The sequence below is a fragment of the Parasteatoda tepidariorum genome, chromosome 1, assembly GCF_043381705.1.
Source record: "Parasteatoda tepidariorum isolate YZ-2023 chromosome 1, CAS_Ptep_4.0, whole genome shotgun sequence".
Lineage (NCBI taxonomy): Eukaryota > Metazoa > Arthropoda > Arachnida > Araneae > Theridiidae > Parasteatoda > Parasteatoda tepidariorum.
This window is the reverse complement of record NC_092204.1, coordinates 1,267,287-1,291,031: the sequence shown is the minus strand read 5'-3', so window position 1 is coordinate 1,291,031 and position 23,745 is coordinate 1,267,287. Positions and strand designations below refer to the sequence as shown.

The following is a 23,745-nucleotide window of genomic DNA, read 5'->3' as shown; positions in this document are numbered from 1 at the left end:
ATTTCAGATAAATAATTAAATTAAATTAAATAATGACCAAAAAACAAAGTAAGATTTAATTTCTTAAAAATAAAAAAATTGTGATATTCGATAATATATTTAGCTAATTAACAAATAATATGAACAGAATATTTTTTTAAAAAAATTATTATACTCTCTAATAAAACAAAGCACCAAGTGATTTAAAAAAATGAATAAAATACGCAAACCTTTCAAATTTTTTTGTATAAACAAAGTTGATTGACTTATGTCTAAATCAAAACGACAAAAATAAATTTCGTTTTAACTTTATTTCTAAAAATGAAAACAACAAAATTTATAAATTTTGTTGTTTTAAGTTTTTAATAAATTAAAAGAAAGTAAAAAAATAACCTAACAAATTCTTTATGGTGCCTAAATTAGATTGCGGATAATTTTCACATTTAAAAATAAAAAGAAGTTTTCTTAAAAAAAGAAACTTATCTAATTTATGAAGAAACTCTTCTTTATATATTTTTTTCAATAGATGGCCTTCAGAACAAGGTAACATCGGCGATCACGAAGTTAGTCCTACTGAAAATAATCTACAAGAAAAGTCGCGGCAAAGAAAAAAAAAGCTAAGAAGTGCGAAAAGGAACATGCGATATAACGATATGTGTTCTCAAAACTCTGATTCTAATTCTACAGCTCACCAATCAAGGCCATTTCAATATAACGAAACGAACATCGTCTTCCACAGTACGAGTCGACATCGGAACGTAAGAGAAGAGTCTTATATCGCTATCTTATATCCTTGTGTGTCTTATATCGCTATGTCGTTTTGCGCTCGTTGTCTTTACTCGACGGCTTAAATCAGATTTATGATGCATCGCCTTGAATGAAAGTCGCTGCATCGTCTTGCCGATATATGCGTTAAATCGATATGCCTTGATACACCGATTTATAGTCCAGTCCTAGTCATTACCATAGTCATTGCAACACAAGCCCAGACAAATGTCTAGGGCATTCTTATTTTAGACAAACTATACATCTGTTCCTTCTTCTTTTGAGTCAAGCTATTTAACACTACACTTAATTTCAAAAATAATAACCAGAACATTTTCTCAGTATGCCCAGTAATACTAAAAAAGAACAGCTTAAGGTCTGAAAAATAACTCAAAAGTTGTCACAAATGACTCTATAAATATTTTATTATAGAATTTTTATCTTTAATTTTTATGATTACATACTGTTCGATAGCAATAGTTTGGCCAAGTTTAAGACTTACTTTAATATATTTTTAAAGACTATTTTTTTATACTTGGATATTAGAAAACAATACCCTGAAGCACACGTTAATCATTAAAAAATAAAATAATTATTTTCAGTTTCTAAGAGACATTTAAGCATAATATTTAAAAAAAAAGCATAAATATTTAAAATAATGAGATTAAAAAATAGATTATGGAAGAGTTTCAACCATTAGTAACTTTCAGGTTTAAGTAAGGACATTATTTTCTTTGACTTCATTAATTCTGTCTTCAGCCTTTTATTTTTTGTTGAAGTAACAGAACAGTTTCTAGAATGTAAGATTCTAATATAAGTTCTTAAATGAAAGAATAAATGTTATGCTTTTTTACTTACTGCTGGATATCATTTATCGAGTTCAATTTAAAAATTTTTTGACCGCACAAGATTTTTTGAGACACACAGAAAATTTTTTTCTTTTTTCTTCCCCCTTTGCGTTTTTATGAGAATTCCTAGACAATACTAGGAAATTGGATAACTCTCATAATATCCAATTTCCTCTCTTCTTTCTGTTAACTATATAAATATAGTACTAATATAGTGCCTTTTATTATGTGTACGTTTTTTTTTCTTATAGAGAATTTAAAAAAATATATATATATATACGAATTAATTAGGAAAATTACGACAAACAAAGATTAAGAGCAAACAATAAAAGTAGCTATTTAAGTAAGGACATAAGATTTACCATGGTTTAAAAGTTTTATTCCTTCAGCACTTTCTTTTTCTTCATCAGACAGAGAAATATAATTATGAAACTCTTTGAACCCTATAGATTGGAATATCCCTTCACTATATTGGTGTTTGCTAAAAAATTTAAGCTATTATTAATAACATAAATTAATGGTTGAATTTTTTTTTTTTTAAAGGACGAAAAAAAAAAAAAAAAAAAAAGNAAAAGAAAAAAAAAAAAAAAAAAAAACAAGTTTGACAATTTTTTTTCAAAACTTAGGTAAAATAACTTTTTAAAGAATAAATCGTTTTTATAAGCAATTTTTGAATGTAACCCCAGAAAAAGGGTTGAATTGGTCATTCTCTGTCTCTTCGTCAATCCCAATGCTGTAAAAAGTAACTTAAATAACTCGAAACACCGAAGGGGTGTATTATTTCCCAAGATTCAAATTATACAAGAATCATATCACGCGGCCGGGCTATATGTTCGTATTGCTATTTCCCGGCATCGGTAACATATAAAGTTTGGATTTTCGCAACACACTTTTGTTCCTTTAAAGAAAAAGAAAGAACATATTTGACAACTGTTTGGAGCAGGATATTGTTAGGAAGTCCCTATACAATTTATTTTCTTCTGAAGAAATCTGAAGACTAATTCTTATGCACATTGAGCTGAACAAATTTCTTCTTAACTTAAAATTCTTTTCCAGCAGGTAAAATATTTTTTCTCACTTATTGTTTATGCAATTAAGCCATAAATGTTCAATGGACAAAATTTACATAGCTGCCAACATGGATAGGGAAAAAATCTAGTAGATTTTATGAAATAATGACAATTGTTGCAAAATATACTAAATATTTTACACACAGGGAATTTTAAGGATTTTTATAGTCATCAAAATAAAAAAACTGCAATATTTTCCTGTTATGATTTCACATTGTATGACAGGGTTGCCACTCTTATCTGGAAAAAAAAATTCACTATGTTTTCCCTGTACACAAAGTACTAAGAAGAACTGTACTTTTTGTAGGTTGGCCTAACTATACTAGTTTTAATTGCTGGAAACACTTTGAGTAAAAAAGGAACAGCTGTTCATACCTAAATAATGCTATAGTAAATCATCCTTATATATTCCGCACTTTGAGTGGTCACCATTATTTAAAAGACTAAAATAAGAAACAAAATTCTCTGTATTTTTCCAGTTATTTTAGGTGATTTTTAAATTCCCTGTGTATGATCTTGAAATGTTATGTATTATGTTTATTCATAATTTTGAATATTAATAGGCATTAAATTCATCAAAGATAGTTAGCTGAATTTTATAAATGAGGCTTGCTTTGATATGTATTAGTGACATTTATTTAAATATTCTAGCCAGCAATAATCTGCACAAAAATTCTATTTCAATAGGGATTTCTCAAGGAAACTTACTCAATTTTAGAGAATTTTCTAAAATATACATAAACTAGGAGATAAAAATACATAACTTTCTAAAATATACATAAACTAGGATACATAAGCTGGAAAATCCAGTAGAGTTGGCAGCTATAAATTTATCATTAGTAATAATTTTGTACCATTATATTTTATCAAATAAGAAGGTTGCCCCATATGCAGTTAAGTGGTGATACAATTTTATATATTATTCCATGACAAAAAGTATTTTCCAATTGCTTGCTGGAAAATGAAGTAAATCGGTTTCTAACATTTCTTACTAACATCACTGCCATCCAGAGTGAGGTAGGAAGCATTATACAAAGCCGCACACTCCTGTGAGTCTGACTCGTTGTCAGTTATCTCACAAGATTGAGTAGTGAAGGCACCATTCCAGTGCAGTTTGGGCCTTGATGGATCCAGGCAATTTGTTTGTCGAATCAAGACGATGTAGATGAATAATACAATTTTATGTATTATTCCATGACAAAAACTATTTTCCAATTGCTTGCTGGAAAATGAAGTAAATCGGTTTCTAACATTTCTTACTATCATCACTGCAATCCAGAGTGAGGTAGGAAGCATTATACAAAGCCACACACTCCTGTGAGTCTGACTCGTTGTCAGTTTGGATCTTGATGGATCCAGGCAATTTGTTTGTCGAATCAAGACGATGTAGACAAATAATACAATTTTATGTATTATTCCATGACAAAAACTATTTTCCAATTGCTTGCTGGAAAATGAAATAAATCGGTTTCTAACATTTCTTACTAACATCACTGCAATCCAGAGTGAGGTAGGAAGCATTATACAAAGCCACACACTCCTGTGAGTCTGACTCGTTGTCAGTTATCTCACAAGATTGAGTAGTGAAGGCACCATTCCAGTGCAGTTTGGGCCTTGATGGATCCAGGCAATTTGCTTGTCGAATCAAGACGATGTAGCGTAGGGCTGCCAACTGTCGAGAAGTGAGATAGTTGAGTGTTCGAGCGTCCGTAGTCACCAATGTGGGGGAGAGTGTGAGAGAGATGCTTGTTGGCAAGATTCGAACCAAGGACCTCTGGGGTCATAGTTGAATGCTCTAACCATCATAGAAAAAGGTGTACAGCTCAGTCCAGGTTGAGAAAGAAAGCTTTATATATAATGGCCTGCCAAGAGAAACATAGCCTTGATCGAAGAGATATTTGAAAACTTTATGATGTCATCACACAATCGCCAGCAGCACTAATGCTTGGAGTTATTCATAAAGTCCTGATTTTGAATGGACACTCCCTTTTTTAACAGATTATTTTTCAAACCCAGGAGAGATTTTGTGCAAATATGTACTTTTATATCTATATTTGGTTTCTTTGGTATGCTTCAAACCATATTATCTGAGTAATTTAACCCAACACATGACAATCAGTTTTTAGACATATCAGGAGACACTTTTCTGCAATCAATGAAACTAGGCATATAATTTTTGTTTGAATCATTTTATTGCGGGATTGCTGAACTATCCCTGTACGCAGGGATCTGTCCAGGCATTTTGTGAAAGGCCAATTTTTGTAAAATTGTGAAAAAATTACTCGTAATTTGTGAATATAAAATAGGGTGCAAATAGGGTCCTGTTATAGCAAAAAACTTTTTCAAGGAGTTTTTAAATTGTAAAGACATACAAGATTACGCTCAACACTGTAAGATTGTAATTAAATGAAATTAAATTTTAAAAAATAAAGAGTAATTGCTGCAACTAAATTAGAGATGCAACATACAAATATCTGGTATTTAGCCCATACTGCTGAGCGCAGAATATTAAATTCAGACGAATAAAGGAAGAAGCTTCTGCCAAAGACAAAACTTAGTTCGTTTACATCTGTCTTTCTCCCCCCCCTTCCTGGGAAGGGTTTATTCGATTAACAAAACAATAATGAAAATAAACAAATTTGTGAAGGTCCGATTAAAAGATAAATTATTTTCTGAAGGGTCCGCTTTAAGTTAAAATATTTTGTGAAGGGTCCGTTTTTATGAAAAGAAATTCTGTGGAGGGTCCGTTAACGTCCTCTAAATTATGGTATAAAATAATAAAAAGAAATAGCATGGAATCTGTAAATTCAGAATAAATATATGCATAATTAACTACTTACTTATTTTTTCCTTTTTTATTGTAACTATTGTGAAATTCAATCAACTCTGAGAGAAGTCCCCTGCTTATCATTTCATCCACTCGATCATCGAGGCGCTTATCCAGGACTGAAAAACCATTTGAATTTTTTTTTTAATACTTTCAGAACATGTTAAGTAATCATTCTTGGAAAATAAATATAATGTACCTGCAGGCCCTGTGGCAGAATTTTTTAGGGCTTCTGCGACGAAACTCTCTAGTACTAATACCAAGATAACTTCAAGATACTTAATAATAACAAACATATATGTTAATCATTTAAAATAATATAAGTGTTGCGTCTGCACAAAAATATACACATAATTGTATTTATTTGAACATGTAATAAATTTTTATTCTAATATTATGGGTGATATTCTCACATTTGGGGGGGGGGCGCACAAATTATTTCCTTCTTTGCATTTTGTAAATAATTATCATATCAAAAAAATAATTGAAAACCATGGAATTGTCAGTAGTAATTGTTGAAAAAGAAAGTGACGATGAAATCAAGCAAATCGGTTTCCTTAAATGCGTGTTTCGTTTTGAGACTAAGTTGTTGTACTAAATAATATTGTATAAAAAATATCGGATTTAAAAACTATGGAGAAATCAATAGCAATTACTTCTGAAAATTCAATAGAAATATTGCCTTAAAAAGTTAATACTCAAATGCACGAATCGAATTTTTCATATTGTTTGAAATACATTGGGATATTTAAAATCCACCATAAAATCAATATCAATAACAGCCGAAAATACAATAAAAATGTTACATGGATTTACGAAACTATTGGCGTAAATTGAGGACGTCAAGTGTTATCTAAATGCATGATTCAAATATTACATGTAAATTTCTATTGAAAAGAAAAGTATTTTTTTTTTGTTACTTTTCAAAAGAAAATCTTTCTGCAAGAAGTCTAACATTCTGTGGCAATGTTGCTGCAATTCTGCTACGGGGTCTACAGGCTAAGTTATCCTCTTAGCTCTACTATAAGTCTTTAATGTACCTTAATTTGAAATGTAAAAAAAAAAAACTGAAATACCGATTTAAAAACTGATGAACAGCAATTACAACTTCATCCAAAAACATTAAGTTTAAACAAAATAAAAGGTAGATTATCTCCCCCCCCCCTCGTATAAACAGCACTAAGAAGGAGACATAAACAATAATGAGTGGAGTGTTTCTTTTACCCAGGGTTGCCACAGAATAAAATGAACGATATAGTTGCTCTTAGTAACCATGAAAACATATTACATGAAAAATATTATTACATGACTTATTAAAAAAAATTCTATAGTTTTTTTTTTTTGTAATCACAGCGATTTTGTTATTTTAAATTTGTAACATATATGTTTGTTATTATTAAAAATATGTTGCAGAAAGATATAATTTTGTTGCAGATTGCTCGAAAAAATTCTGCCACAGGGCTTTAAGTTAGTAATTGTTATAATTAAAAGCATCTGAAAGCAAAATATTAGTGCTAGGGAAGCAGAAAGTCCGAATAAATTCTGTCACCGGAATAAATAACAGTTAGAAAAAAATATCATTTCCAAAGCAAACAATATAATTTTTGTAAGAATTTAATTTTTAATAAATTTACCATGGTTGTGGAATTCTTGCATGAGGTCTAGAAGCAAACTAAAATATAATTTTTCAACATACAATGCTGAAGAGATAAAATTACAAAAAAAATATTTATTAATAAATCATTAACTAATAATTATTCACAGAGATTAACTTGTCATTAATATAAATATCAAATGCAAATTAAATAAACATAATTCATCTGAGCTTCTTCCAGATTTGACATTGATATCAAATGTTAAAATTTAATATTAATAAATTTATTAGAAACTTTGCTATACACAGATACTAGTTGACACACACACACAAAAAAAATATTTTTTTTAAACCCTTTCGCGACGCAAAGCGCGCTTACCGCTGAGGCCGGCAGTCTCTCTAGCATGTGTCTCCCCAGGGCCGGAGGGTTTTTCGATGTTAAGCCTAATTCCATGAAATTACCGAAATATCAGCGCGTTGTTTAATATTGTTCTGTAGAGTATTTAAGTGACATATGCTTTATATATATTTCTATGGATACTTTATTTACTTAAGTTATTTCTTGTTTAAATGTAATATAAATATTAATAAGTTTAAATATTTCGCATAATTTCCTCTATTTCCAGCTCAGTTAAAAATTTTCGACGCTTCGACATTCTAACGGTAAAAAGAAAAAAAATTCAAGCCTACAAGATCTAATTATCCACTAAAAACTAATCCGAAAATCGAAAGTAGCGAGAGAAAAAAAAAACTCCCTTACTTACTGTAAATAAATATCACGTGCTAATTTAAAGAGCCCTCATAAAACATTCCCCCCCTCCACTCCTTCCCCTAAAAACCACGTGAATGTACTTTCATCTTGAGTAGAAGGTCAAATCTACATGTATCTGAAACCATATGGACATACAATGCCATCTTTTGGAAGAAATTTCATTTTTTAAAACGTTCCGAAACGCTGGCACAAATAAGTGACGGTCGGGGGTGAACGAGAAAACTCTCTGACACGCGGGTGTGTCGGTCGGGAAGTGAGCGCGTTTCTTGCTGGCACATATATGTGACAGTCGGCTCGAAAGGGTTAAGAATACTAAATCATCTGACAACAGAAACTAATAAATATGTAAATATTCTCTGAATTCCACAATAGTTAAAATCCTACTTAATCAACTAGATAAAATAATATTTTAAAAAAATAAAATACACAAAATATGACATTAAACGAATAGGATTGTCAAGATTGTCTTAGTGATAAATATTTTTTCATAGTTTTCTTGCTTGTTTATTGATAAAAAAAATCAAAAGCAAATCTGTTAAACATAGTGAATTAAAAAAAATAAGACATATCAGACCTTTAATTATGAAAAAAAAATTAAATTTAAATACTAAAAAGAGAAAAACATAAAAAATTTACATGTTCACAAAACTGAAGTGTTCAAAAACATAATATATTAAGAAATTTTTTATTAAAATATAAAATTAATTATATATTTTAATAAATAAATTAATTTTAATTAAAATATAAAATTAATGTTTTATTAAAGTATAAAAAATTAACCTTAAAGAATGAAATAAATATTTTTACCATCCTTGTCACATTTCAACCAAAACATGAGAATTCTTTTGAAACGCAGAGGTCCGCCCACTGTTGAGCCTCCAATTTGAGAATGCTGTTTTTTTAGAAGTTCACTATGGCGACAACCAGTCTGCTGATAAACTTGTAAGCTTCTGTGACAACAAGCATATATAATTAACATTAACTCATTGGCACACCTGCCAGCATTGGAAAAACAAAGTATCGGATATTTTACTGGCTACAATTAAAGGTTAGATACATCCTGCATAATCATCTAAGTCAAAAAGAGAAATTGGAAATGATATAGGCACTTATGCAGCGAGGTAAAAAATATGCATAGAAATCTCAAGCTAAAGAAGATTTTTGTAAACCATTATTAATAATTAATTAAAACAGCCAACCCAATTTTTTTAGGGTTTATGACTACTAATGTTCAACTCCGTAACCTTGAACCCAATCCAGAAGGTAAGGGAACTCCTTGATCAAATATTGGGAGAAATTTGCCTTAGTGGAGGATTTTTTGATGGAACTAATCCACATTCATGTTACATGGAGAGGAAAACCAAGAAATCCTTCCACGGTTAGCCTGACAGCAAGGGGACTTAAATCCATGATTTGTCTACCACTGAGGTTGTTTTATGTCAGCACTGTGGCCAGTGCAAGCCGGATGCAGTATTTGTAACGACCAGCTCTTAACACTCCACATACTGAAGTATTGACAACAGCACTATCTGTTGAGGAATAAGAGAAGTAATTTTGCCATCAGTGGATATTTTATCGCCAAAAATTTTTTAATTTTTTTTTTATCTTCAACGAATAAGGAGAAATTTGAGAATGTATGGGTAAACAGGAGATAGTCATAGAATATAGAGTCTTCATTAAAAAAACAGGAGAATCGGCAGGTACGCATTGATGACTCTGGAAAAAAAAGAAAAATCGAGAAAGTACACCAGCGTGTAAAAGTCTTTGGTCAAACTCAATATTATAGATGGCTGATTGGAAATGTAATAAATAATGTATACCTAAACATTCCTAATATGCTTATCAACCAGGAAGCAAAGTTAGCGCTTCACTTTAAATCAAACATCATATCAGCCGGGTATTTGTTTTTCGTGAAGCAATTTTCTTACATCTAAGAATTGGATGAAAATACAATCGAAGATACAATACATATTTATTTACAGAAATCATGATTTTAACTTTAACATTTATTTTTGAAGAATCAGTACTTACAAGACTCGAATTATATATATAAAAAGAAATATTCAACTGAACTGAGTCCAAAGATTTAAATTTAATCCAAAGAAGGTTACATTTTCTATTAGATTGCAAGAAAAGTAAAAATTCTGAAATCAAGTGTAATATATATGTTGGCTTGACTAAATAAAACGGAAATAATCTCTATAAAAAAATCATAGAAACGTTAAATTGCTTTTAACGTGTTGACCAAAAACTTCTGCATTCTAGTGTAAGTGTGGGGAGAGTACTTACCGGGAATGTCGACAATTTCAACCTTCTTCTATGAAAAGGTACCCCACCATAGATTCGAGTTAACACGTCTTTTTTAATAGTGAAAGGGAATTATATTTTTGTAGTGGTAGATACACTACAGTACTGCCCCACAAGAATTATATCTGTGACAGAATTTGATGAACGGATACCAAAAGTTGATTCATTGCTGTTTTTGTAAGAAGCTGGGAGAGCTGTATTAAGTTCACTGTCGTGGTCACTCCTGTGTTGCCTTTAGCAGCCGAGTGTATACAGGCTGATGTTGCGTGTAATCGAGACTGAGTAGCAACAGCACAAGGAGGTAGACAATGTCACAAGTCAACTGTTCAATGTGGGCAATCCATCAAAGTGGGAGTTTACGTCAAGGTAGGCATGTTCACATCCCGCCCAGGTCATCAATGTGGGGAGAGTAGTTACCAGGAATATATACAATGTCAACTTTTTCCTATGAAAAGGTACCCCCCATAGATTCGAGTTAACATGTCTTTTATACTAGTGGAATGGAATTATATTTTTGTAGTGGTAGATACACTACAGTAAGCTTAACTAAGCTAAAAATTAATAAAATGCATAATTTTTAAAATTTTTATTTACCTAATGATTTTCCTCCTATCTTGAGGATGTAGAGCATCAGCCATATCAGGATCGATTTCTTTTAAACATTTGTGCAGATCTAAACTAGGAACACCGTCCAATGAATTTTGAGTAATTTTGTATTTTAAGACAACTTCCGCAGTATATTCTGCTGCGTCACATGGTGCATGAAATGATGGAGACTCATTATCAGATTCATACAAAAGAATATTCTGATTATCCTAGTAAAGAAAAAAATTTTTTTTTTAAACACTAAACATACCATAACAGTCAAATAGCCGTTTAAGAACTTTTGTATCAAAAATGGGCTTATCGTCTTTGCACATTTCACTTCATGACCTTTTCTAACAATTATGTATAGTTGATATTCCATTATTATAATTTTATTTTTTTAATATTTTGTTTGTTCCGAACAATACGTGTCGTGTACCTATTTCTACCACAACTGGCCATTTGACCGGGAGAACAATTTATTGCTTTATAAGGTTAAAGGATCAGAAATTACTATGTCATGCATGTTCAAAGTATTGCATTCGATGAGCTGGGCATTTCTGCAAAGACTGTTGCGTAGTTAGTTCAATCAGAATAACTGTAAATCAAAATTTCAAGAAATTAACTAAAATTTTAGATTGGCATTTTTGTGTAAGAAAAAGCGACAAAAACTAAATGTTTTGGTAAGTAGCTTATATTTTATTTTGATAGCTTTACTCCATTTCTATCTGACTGTTAGTTTTTACCCAGAAAAATGTTTAAAAAATCAAGACAGCACAAGTTCTTAGAAGAAATATTATTAATTATAAGAATAATTATTAGAAATATTTTTTAAAATTTCCAATGAGCTGCACAATCGGTCTTGCCGATGAGCAGACCTAGTGCGTTCTCCAGAGGTGGTATCCACTCTTTCAGGACTACCACAATGGGTGAGATACCGTTGGTCATGTTAATTTGGACGTCCAGTTTCTGCCACACTAGATGGCAGCACCGAGACTCTATTTGGATGCTAAAGTGCACTAGGAAATGCCAAGAGCCAATAAGGCACTCCAGGGATCTTTTATATGCCACATAATCATACGTCATGGCCAATGAGGATTTTCTGCATCCCGAAAATCTGGTGTCTGGGATTGGACCCGCAGACTTGGGCTCAGAAAGCCGACGATAAACCAACTGCGCCACCCAGTCAACTTATTATTAGAAATAATAATAATTAGAAGAAATATGTTTGCGGAAAATGTACAATGTGGATATGTAAAAAATGCGTTGAGCAATGAATTAAAGATTCTTGATATTTGTGTTTGTAATAGATAAAAATTGGGAATATACAATTTTGTTTAAATATAATAAATTAATAATTTTTTTTTAGTTCACTTCCTTCCTAACATCCATATTTCATACATTCAATCAAGAAACATAAAGTACCGTCATTTGACCGGCTATGGTAGAAATAAGTATACATTAAGTTTAGTGTTAAATTCAGATGTTGAATTGCATAATATATCAACATTTGTCATCTAGTTCCGCGAGCAACTGATAGTTTAGTAACATTTTTACCTTGGATTCTATCGCATAACCAGTTCAGAAAGAAGTAATAATTGCTTTCAATTGTAGATTATTGCTTTTGCAACATAACAACATTTCTTTCAAAAACTATTTCACATGCATATTTTTCTTAGAAAATTTAGAAAAGGTGTTAAAACCCCCAATTCTTATAACAACAATTAAGAAAAAAAAAGGATAAAAGAAAATTTCTTATATTTTATTAATTTTAATAATGAAAAAAAAATTGCCTCTTCTTTCTTTTTAAGGAAATCTTAGCTTCCCAACACATGATTGGGAGCAAGGATTTTTTTTTAGGAGATAGTTATCTGTGTCTATCTTATATAATATATAAAGTTCAAAATGTCGAGAAAACATGGAAAAAATTACAGAATAATGAAAAAAGAAAATTATTTCAAAAAAAATTGCGGAAAAAAATTTCTCATCATTACATCTGCAAAAAGCAGTGCTTTCTATCAATATAGCCAAAGCAAAATATATCAATACAATAGTGTGAGGAGCACTTAAAATCTTTTTAAAAAACAAAATAGAACACATTAAGTAATAAAAATCAGAACATAAAATGTAAAGACAAAACAGAACAAAATTAAATGTACAAAGCGAGTAGCGATTTCAAATGAACTTACATGCACGGGAAAATCTTCAAGAATGATCTAAAATATTTCCGTAATAAAATAGCCAGATTATAAAATATAAAAACAGAAATGTGAATTGAGGTAAAAGCATAAGCATAGGGATTTTTTTTATAGCACATTCTTACTGCAGTACTGAAGCGAGTTTGATTTGTTAGTTACTAAGGATAGGCCCAAAAAATGGATGAGCAGAAAGTAATATTATACTGGAAAATTCAGACGTTTATAATTAATAAGGTTGATGTTTAATTATACAATTTTAATCATTTTAGAGAATTAACATTTATTTGAGAAAAAGAGAAGAGTTCAAAACATAAATTGCCAGTACTTTCAGTCACAGATTTGAACATGGTAAAAATTATATAAATTAACAAAGATGTTTTTAGTAAATTTATTTATAATAACATAAATTAACTCAACTAGTGGGGTATCCATTGTTTTTAAATCAAATTTTGAAAGAATTTGTCTATTTGTTTTTTGGATAAATAAACAATACTACATATTCTCTTAATTCTATTTATTTGATTAAAAATGGTATTTAAATAGATGGTCTTAGAATTTCAAGGAATTAGTTTATTTCTATTAAAATCATTTCTTTTATCGTATAAATCAACAAAGCAGACATTTTCTTCTTTTATAAAAACCAAATAAAAAAAGATTAAAGTTTGTCTATGTAAAGAAACACCCTAGCCATTTTGTCTGAAGCAGAGACTGTGGTTAGAAGTTAAAGTAGGTGTGTTGGGTCAATATTTAAGACAGATTTTGTCAGCAAGAGAATTTCAATAGAAAGAAGCTTCATTTTTTTAAATGCACTGTTTCTTGTTTCCATAGCAGCAGACAGCCTCATGGGTAGGGGAGTTCTTTCTATAGACAAACCATAAAAGGAATTAAAAAGATTATTGTAAAAATGTACCTACATTTGGTTGAATCAAAACTTCCCACAAAAGAGACTCAATATAATAATTTGTGCCTCCAACAATAATTGGTAATTTTTGGTCTTGGTACAACTTAGTAAGCTTATAACTGTATTAAGAAAAGTTACAGGTAAAATTTTTTAAAGCAAAACTATTATTTCCCTTTCAATATATCTAATGGAATTAATTTTAATACAAACACACACAATATAAAACTTAACATAAACAAATGTAAATTAATTTCTGATTAACTACTAACTTATCACTATAGTTTCACAAATAATGATGAGCTTGAGCAGCAAATAAAGCCAGCATTCTCTTTAGGACATAAGTTAAAAGAATGTTGGGTTATATACCATTTTGAAACAGTTTCAAACTTGCATTATTATATATATAGCGGCCAACATGGACAGGAAAAAATCCAGTAGATTTTATGAGATAATATAAATTTCATGATAACTGTTGCATAATGAATATTCTACACATAGGAAATTTTAGGGAACTTTTATCATCAAAATAGAAAAACTGCAATATTACACCATTTAGTTTCAAATTTGTATTACTATATGAAAGAAATTTTATCTATTTCAATTACATTATGCAGTATGGTTATAACAAGGTTACCACGGAGACTAAAAATGAAATTAAAATTAGCAACTTTTTTTTCCCAGTTTACAATGGAATGTGAAAGCAAATATCGTTTTGGTTTTAAATATGAATAATTTGAATTGTAAGTCATAGTGGTAGTTGCGATCGAATAAGTAACAACATAATAAACAAATAAATAAAAGTGAAGTGAGTTTCTGCAACTTCTAACGTCTTTGGTTGCCTATAACATCCCTGTTATAATTAAAGTGACCCCATTCAAACTCCTCTAAAATCAGTTTTGCACATTGAATCTTGATGAAGATCTTGGCACATGTGTTATATGGACCGTAGAAAAAGATTTCTGACGTAAAATAGTTCACATTTTGACCACCAGAGGGCACTTTTCAAAATTTGCTGATGCAAATTAGTCTAATATGTAAAGAGACTTGCAGTTAGAGCCAGAAAACTGCCTCATCATTGCTATATCTTATTTTATATCCGTCGCCGAACAGCCGACTCAATTTTGGATTTGGGACTAGTAAAATTCCACTCCGTAGCCTTGTCATTTTGAACCTAATCCAGAAGATAAGGAAGCTCCTGGATCAGTATCCCCAGAGGTGTGATTTGTTATAGAAACATGGAGAACTTTGTGACTCGATAGATTTAACATGCATCGGTCACCATTTACTACACCGGGAGTCTTCAGGTGGGGATTGAACCCCCGAACTCTTGAACATGGGCCCAGTGCCCTACCAACCAGGCTATCCCGGCCTCTTCATCATTGTTAATCATATCCTTACAGCAGAAAGATCAAGAAAGAAAGTTTTACCAGATCTGCACGAAAATCTTCTTTTAAAGGGCCTACATTGAAGAAGGGTTTGATTAGGAAATTTGAAGAGACCTGGGGATGCTGTCAAAAAAGTTATGAACGAATCTGTCAAAAAGAAGGAAAAAAATCACTACTCTGTGGTTGTAAAGAACCCTCAACTACAGTTTCTCTATAGCAAGTCTTCGAATAGTAATGTGATTTAGCGGTTACGCGTTCAACAGTATGAAAAATTCTGTTATCCATTTTTAAAATGGTACAGGTTATAAGATCCAAAACAGTGCAAAGTTATAAAAAGACAACATTTTTTAAACAAAGTTATAAATTTTTTTTAAAGCAAATGCGTTTCTAGAAGTGATAGCTCAAATTTAAATTTGCATGTCTTAATAACATGAAATTAATGATGTTTAAATTTGAAAAATTACATGAAAATGGCCAAAAACCAGGGTTCTTGATTTTTTTTTAAAAAAAATCAAAAGAATCAGATTTTTTTGATTTAAATCGGATTTTTTTGATTTAAATCAGATTTTTTTGATTTTTATTTAAATATACTGTAAGAACTTTAATTTATGATTAAAAAAAATTATAAATGTTTAATCAAATTAACTTAATATTAAAACTTATTGTAACAATATTTTAGAAGCTCTAACTAAAATAATTTTTTATTATAATACATGGCTTTGAATGCATAGCAACCATTTTGAAACAAATGCATGATTAAAATTTAAAGACTAGATGAAATAGAGAATTTAAAGAATACTTCAGGGGTCTGTCTGGGTTTTTCTGAGAGGTACCTATTTTGTGAAAATTAAAAATTATATTAAAAAATCAACACAAATATAGTAAAAATATGGATTTATCGTTTCTTACGAGACACAAAAATAAAATTTTAAGAAAAAGTATTTTGTGTGATTATTCTATCATTTTTCCTAAAGTTGAATTTGTAAAGGTACCGTTAAACGGTAGTAAATTTGGCTTGGACAGACCCCTGTACTTTAACTATTAAAACAAAGTTTCAGTTAGCAAACCATAACTTTAATTTAAAATTGTGATTTCTTTTTTTTTCTCTTGATTTTTAAAATGACAAAATAAATGTAGCAGACTGTGTTTATAAATGTAGTCATTCATCAAAAAATAAATAAATATTTAATCTATATATTTTTATATTAAAATATTAATTTTTAATTCTATATCAAAATAGATAAGTTAAGCTAAAAAAAAAAATTTAGAAAATCTATGTACTCATTGGAATTTTTTTTCACAAAATTTCTTTATAGAAAATCAGATAATGTCAAAGATACTGTAAACATATTATGAGAAAAAAGTTTTTGACATGACAACTGAAAAACTGGTTTTTGACATGACAGTGGTAAAAACCGTCAAAAATCTATTGTTTTCTTTAATTTATGGCATATAGCGGACAATATACTATTTTCACTTAATTGCCTTTATAAATGAATGTTGTAAATGATTGCTATTGATTTTGCAACTATATACACGCATTCTTATAGAAGGATATACATTCATACAGAAATATTGTAACATACTTATTGAAAATAGTGATACTTAACTTTTATCATTACAGCTTGATTTGCAAAGGATTCAAAATTCTGCACTTCTTAATTGTTAGAAATAAACCAACAAACAAAAAAAACTTGGAATTATTAATAAATTCAAGAACTAAAAAGAAGAATTTAAAATTCGGCATTTCTTAAATATTATAAATAAGCTAAACAAAACTTTAAAAACTTGTAACTACTAGCAACTCTAAGTCAGGGATGACTTGACATTCTTCAGTAATGTAATATGCCAAACAAAATGATGCTTGGAAATGTTGAAAATTTTGTTTAGTATCAGAATATTTTACTTCAAATAGTATGATTTGATATAATCATGTTGGGAAAATGAAAAAATCTGTTCTTAAATATCTTTTAACAACTTTTTTTCTAATTTTATTGTCCAAAAATTAATTAATTTTAAATCATAAGCAGTTAAACTCAAATTAAAATACAGTTTTATCAAAACTATGGGTTTTTGACATGACGGTAAAAACCAAGGTATAAACCGTCATGTGTCAAAAACTTGCCAACCCTGATATTAGGGTAATTTCCTTTTAATATAACCTCAAGCTTCTGAAATATACATTTTCCACCAATAAAATATGATGTAGATTTTAATTCACGCTTTTTCATTCAAAAGGAAGAATTTTAATTAACATTATTTGTATTATTTTTTGAAAAGAATTCATGTTTATTAATTACTTTCTACAGCTATGCAAGTCTATATTAAGACAGCATTAAATGTTTACTTTAATCTGTACTTTCAATCTCAAGAATCAAAAGATTTTTAAAAATGTAATTTCAAATGTGTTGGAATTTAACACACACCAAGAAAGAAATTTCGTTAACTAAAATTAATTAATGAAGCAATTTATTTAAATTAAATTTTAATACTAAGAAAAGAAAATAATAAAAGTATCAAAAATTTAAAACACTGTTTTTTAACTTTTAAAATCAATATATATAGATAAAAAAAATTAGTTGATTTAAATCAATGATTTTTTAAAGAAACTCCTTTGATTTAAATCAACGAACCCTGCCAAAAAGTAATAAATAACTACCAAAAAACACGATCGGCAAACAATGTGGATTTATGCTGCAATCGTTATAAACTGAGTGGTTAAAAGAGATAGATCGAAATAAAAATTTGCTGGTCGTAATAACATTGTCCAGTAGGGAATCGATTAACCGGAATGATCGGGACCATCGCTATTCCGGATAACTGATTTTTCCGGTTTTCTGAATCGCTACAAAATGCCGTATTTTTTATTGTTGAACCCAACGAAAAAAAATATCTATATATTTGTAAAAAATAAGAAAAAAAGATGAAGAAATACACTAATGATTATTTCCAAAATGATGGTAAGGTAAAAATCTTTCAAAAAAGAAAGAAAAATCCTAAAATCTTAGGAGGAAAATTTTTTTTATTTTATTTAAATGGCGGGAAAATGTATCGAATTTCGTTCCGTTTTTTTTGGTTTTCCGGATAACGGTTTCTGTACTGTATTAAAAACATCAACATTTGCAAAATTACACGGAAAAATAATAAAAAAATTATGAGAACTACAGAAAATGATGAATAAGTGGTGCAAATGTAGGATGGAATCGTTGCGAACAGAGTTAGTTAAGTGATAACTTAAATATGAGTACCACATTAAAAATATCAGAGTTTTTTTCCCCTAAGAGAAAAAGAAAAAAAAAAAACATGAAGATGGCTAGAAGGAAAAAAAAAGACATGCAATCTCGGAAAAACGATCAGCAAACGTACGTAGCTTTAGGATGGAGTCAACGCAAATAGAGCGCTCCAAAAAGAGATAACTGAAATAATAAAGGCAAAATAGCTCAGAACTGAACAGTTGACTTGCTATATGCGGCATTATCCACCTCCTGTTGCTACTCAGTCTCGATCCACACACTCGACTGCTAAAGGCAACACAAGAGCGACCCATGACTATGAACAATTCAGCATTCAAAAGTAACTTGATCTTAATACAGCTACAAAAACAGCAATGAATCACTTATTCATTGAATTCCATCCCAGCTATAATTCTGGTGGCTGGTACTGTAGTGTGTCTACCACTACAAATTTACAATTCACTAGTATATAAGACTATGTACATTTTAATAGAAGAAGGTTGACTACACACTTAAATAAAGAGACAATTTAAGTTTAATTGAATAAGAGCAGATTATAAGAAAGGATACTAATGGAAGGCTTTGATTCCTGTAATCAACAACAGTATAACGTTGAAGAGGATCAAGAAAATCAATACAATGATGAGGAGCTAATTTTTGTTCTTCAACAGAAACTTTATTGGTAACTATATCTAATCCTTTGTAAACCTAAAAATGAATAAATATTTTAGCTTTAAAAATATACATATTTTATTTCATGACAGTCATTGAACAGCCAACACAATTACCACTGTTCAACTCCTTGAATCCAATCCAGAAGACAAGGAAACTTCTGGATCAAGTATTGGGAAAAATTTGCCTCGTGTGCACTTTTTTGATGGAACTAACCCGCATTTGGGTTACATGGAGGAAAAGATCACGGGACCAACTCGCGCTCTTTCGTAGGAGGTTCTCTGAGCGCAATGGGACCCACGATTCCTCTACCGCTGAGGATATTTCACGCCTGTGGCTGGTGCAAGCCGGATGCACGATCGATCGGCCATCGTCGGGATTCGAAGCCGGTTCACCTCATTGGAACGCTCTATCCCCTGAGCCATTGTGGCTTAAATACAATGTCATTGTAGACATTGAAAATTAAGATTAGAAATTTGAGTTTATGAAACAAATTTCAATACTAGTTCAACCTAGGTAGTGCTTTGTTTGTGCTAAGGATGAAGAATTTTCAGCATCCAATAGCATGCTCTGATATATTTAAAAAGTCTATTCCCACATTAAGAGCCGTTCAGGGGATAGAGCCTTTTAACGAGGTTTTGGCTTACTATGGTAGGTTTTCCTCTCCATGTAACGGGTTAGTTCCATCAAGAAGAAGGCAAATTTCTCCTAATACTTGATCCAGGACATCCCTTGCTTTCTGGATTAGGTTCAAAATTACAAGGTTATGGAGTTGAACACTAGTAGTTGTAAACTCGAAAATCTGTGTCAGCTGCTTAACGACTATTATAAAATAAAAACATTCACATAATAATCAAGGACTTAATAACACAACATGATCATGCAGTATAGTATATCGGTCTAATCCAATATAATAGAAAACCCTTAAATTAAAAGATATCACTGAAACTTGGAAATTTTACTTGTATATGAAATTGGTTAGAATGTAGATATATGTTATGGGATAGAGCACCCCTTGAATTGGGCGCTGTACTTAGAATCTTTTACAATAAATAAAATTTTCTATTCGCCTATTTTTATCGTGGTTTCTTATTAAGATAAATCCTACTCCTCAAAGTAATTTTCCCTGTTTACTGCAAGACAATAAAAAATCTCTAAAAAAACAAAAGAAGAGTAGAGCAATACTGTAAACTTTTACTGCTTGAAGTTTGAGGAAAGCCCTGTGGGAGAATTTTTTCGAGCTATCTGTAACAAAACTCTCTATCACTAATATCTTTCTGCAAGATACTTTTAATAATAACTAACATATATGGTATTAATTTAAAATAAAAAAAGTGCTGTGTTTACAAAAGAAAGAACTATATATGTTTTTTTTTTAATTGAAAATGTAATAAATTTGTATTTTTTTTGGGGGGGGGGGCAGGGGCTGGGAAATGCTCAAATTTTTTCTTTCTTCGCCGTTTGTAAATAATCATCACAAAAAAAGAATCGAAAACTATGAAATCGGTATTTGTAATTGCCGATAAAAAGATTGACGGCAAAATCACGCAATTCAGGCGCCTCAAATGTGTGTTTTGCTTTGAGATTAAGTTGTGGTAATAAATAATATCGAAGAAAAATATCGGATTTAAAAACTACGGAGAAATCAATAGCATTAACTGCGAATAGAATATCCATATTGCCTTTAAGAACTCAAATGCACAATTTTCCAGAATGTTTGAAATATATTTCGGGATATTTAAAAACCACATGAAAATCAATAACTGCCGAAACATTAGATCAAGTGTGGCGTGAATTGAGCAAGTTAAAAAAGTGATAATCTAAATGCATGAATATTAAGTGTAAATTTCTGTAGAAAAGAAAGGTTATTTTTTTGTAACTTTTCAAAAGAAAAATCGTTCTGCAAGACCTCTGTAGCCTTCTGCGACAATGTTGGTGCGATTCTGCCACGGCGGAGGGAAGATTTCTTATTGTGAACTACGGCAGAATAATACTTTACGGAAACTAAAAAAAGAGGAAACATATAGACCAACTCAAAGAGTACATGATCTGATGTGCCAATCACCTACATGCCAAATGGATATTAAACTTGAAATTAAAAAAACAAACAAACATAGAACAGTTTGCCTAGAGGCTGCTACAAGTTATACCCTTCGTGTTGGTCACCTTCAGTGATGTTTTCTTTTAATTTCTCGTGAATTGCTACCCGTAAGTTAACTAAATTAAGCGATTATTCTGCTGCAAATCACGATAAGGAAATCTTACCATAATAAGAAAAAGGAAAATTTTATTTATAGTAAAAGCACCAACATACATTAAGTACTTTCAGCTTTTTAATTATTAGATTTAATAATATTTAAGTATTTAAAATTAAATTATGAGTTAGCTATATAGTACAATTGGGAAGATTTCCGTATCATGATCTGTGGCAGAATAATCGCCAAGTCTTGGCAACTTCCGGGCAGCGGCCCTCGATAAGCTAAAGAAAAAATCATGACAGAAAGGGATCAACTCAAAAGTTATAACTCAATACCACCCCCTTGCAAACATCTAAATGTTTTTTTTTTCAATTTGCAAGTTTAAAATCTATTTGGCACCCTGGCGATTGCAGTTGGCACAACATATCACAATACGGAAATATCCCTGGTATGATCCCGTTACCAATGAATGTATTGTATCTAGGAACTGTTGCTACTGCAAAGCGAGAGCAGTATGTGAATTAACATGTCAATTCGAACACAAGTCTCATCAAGTGAATGCTTAATCACTTTGGCTCAAGAATATTTATTATTTAAGTTATAAACAACAATGGAAAATTTTTTCTTCTTTTTATCGCTAACGGCAGGTACTGAACTTTTCGTTCTTCACCTGGGAAGATGCAGGAAGTGTTGCTTATTTAACATTACCCAGTGGGCACCTGTAAACCTAAGTCACGGAGGCGAGCAACATTACCCATGCCACAAATATTCGTTCATAGGGTGGGCCACATTCACACACAACAGAGGACAAAAACAACACAAAGAGAGAAACATTCATGCCCAGAGCGGGATTCGGAGCTGTAACCATTGGCTTCGCAGTCAGGCACGCTAACCGCCTGACCGGCACAATGGAAAAATTAAAATGCGTATTATAGTTTTTGTGGGATTTCTATATCGTGATCTGCGGCAGAATTGGAAACTTGTGGGCAGTGGCCCACGAGAAAGTAAAAAAAATCATCTCAGAAAAAGACCAACTCGAAAGGTATAACATGAACAACATCCCTGCAAACATCTACATATTCTTTTTTTTTTTCAAAAATGTGCAAAATCTGTGTTAAAAATCTTTTTAGCACCCTGGCGATTGTAGTTGGCTCGATAGATCACGATACGGAAATATCTCCGATTTCATCATAATATATACGCACTATATGATGATTAAAGGAGTTGCGGAGCTGTTTTGCCATTCCTTCATCTCCCAACTCTTTTGGAGAGAGCGGTGTCTATAATAATACAAAACAAATGAATACATACAATGTGGTGCAATTGATTCTAATTTTTGTCGGATTTAGTTTAAAAATTGTCTCGACTTCCTGATAAGTAGAAAAACTATTTCTGTACGTGCATTGCAACTTAAAAGACAAAGGAATTACAAGTCTATTAAATATTTTAACTCTTATATGAGCAATTGTAACTGAATTTATTAGTTGGAAGAATTATACGCCTGAAAAAGTTATTTTAAGAGAATGCAAAACACACCTGCATTGAATCTGCACTTATTATTTCCCCGCCAAATTTTGTAGCCAAGTTTATAGCAAGTTTAGACTTTCCAGTTCCAGTGCATCCTAAGATTACAACAACTGGCAATCTAGACTTAGACATTATTAACGAAGTTAAATATCTCTTAATTTGCAGCATGAAAGTTAAAATTTAGCTCATTTTAAGCCTTTTTCAAACACAGAATGAAAAATTATTCATTTTCTGAACACGAAGTTTCCGGTTTTCTATTTTTGTCCCGCAGTGGACTGATCGTTAAGACATGGAGTTCCCAGCAGATCACCGAAGTCAAGCACCCCTGGTTAATATTGATATTTGGTCAATTTGGGAATTGGTAACTGAGCGGAGTGAGCTTGGCGCTAGCTCATATCCATCAATCTTCTTATAACCCTGTAACGGAAGGTTTTCTATCTTCCTACTATGTACGCACTATCATATCTTTTGCAGTATTTCACATGTACCGAGTTCTTTCTTTCAGCCTTTAAACTTCAGCATTATCATATTAATATTATAATCTTAAGAATATTTTCTAATCAGACTAACTTAAAAAGATATTTTTGCGACATTTTATTCCAATGTAGCTAAATAAGGGATAAAATACAAAACATGGCAAACCTTAAGAATTATTCACAATGAGATATTAACTTTCAAAATTTTTTTTGGCCTTACGACCTTTGAGTATCAATACATTTCTGAAAGCTCTTATGAATGGTACAATTACGTTTAGATTTGAACCCAAATTACAATAACAAAACTGCATAGAATTTAGGCTTATTTACACATCGCCTCATAGTCATAACATAAGCGGAGGGATACACCGGAAATTTTCTAAATTTCTTCCGGTTTAAGGACGCTTG

General features: G+C 30.9%; 1 protein-coding gene across 3 annotated transcripts in view; it reads right to left on the bottom strand.

Annotated features, from left to right (window-relative positions):
• The window catches only part of LOC107444932 (tRNA dimethylallyltransferase), a 39,881-nt gene extending 16,614 nt beyond the window's left edge, over nt 1-23,267 (bottom strand). For all 3 annotated transcript variants that reach the window (XM_016059217.3, XM_016059226.3, XM_016059211.3), the window contains exons 1-7: nt 22,871-23,267; nt 19,035-19,172; nt 13,860-13,958; nt 10,757-10,977; nt 8,663-8,805; nt 5,503-5,608; nt 1,955-2,073 (exon numbers count right to left, since the gene is read on the bottom strand). In XM_016059217.3, coding sequence (XP_015914703.1) covers nt 1,955-2,073; nt 5,503-5,608; nt 8,663-8,805; nt 10,757-10,977; nt 13,860-13,958; nt 19,035-19,172; nt 22,871-23,029 — 985 coding nt within the window. In that variant the 5' untranslated portion in view covers nt 23,030-23,267. The remainder of the gene's footprint in view (nt 1-1,954; nt 2,074-5,502; nt 5,609-8,662; nt 8,806-10,756; nt 10,978-13,859; nt 13,959-19,034; nt 19,173-22,870) is intronic.
• Between the last annotated feature and the right edge of the window lie 478 nt (nt 23,268-23,745).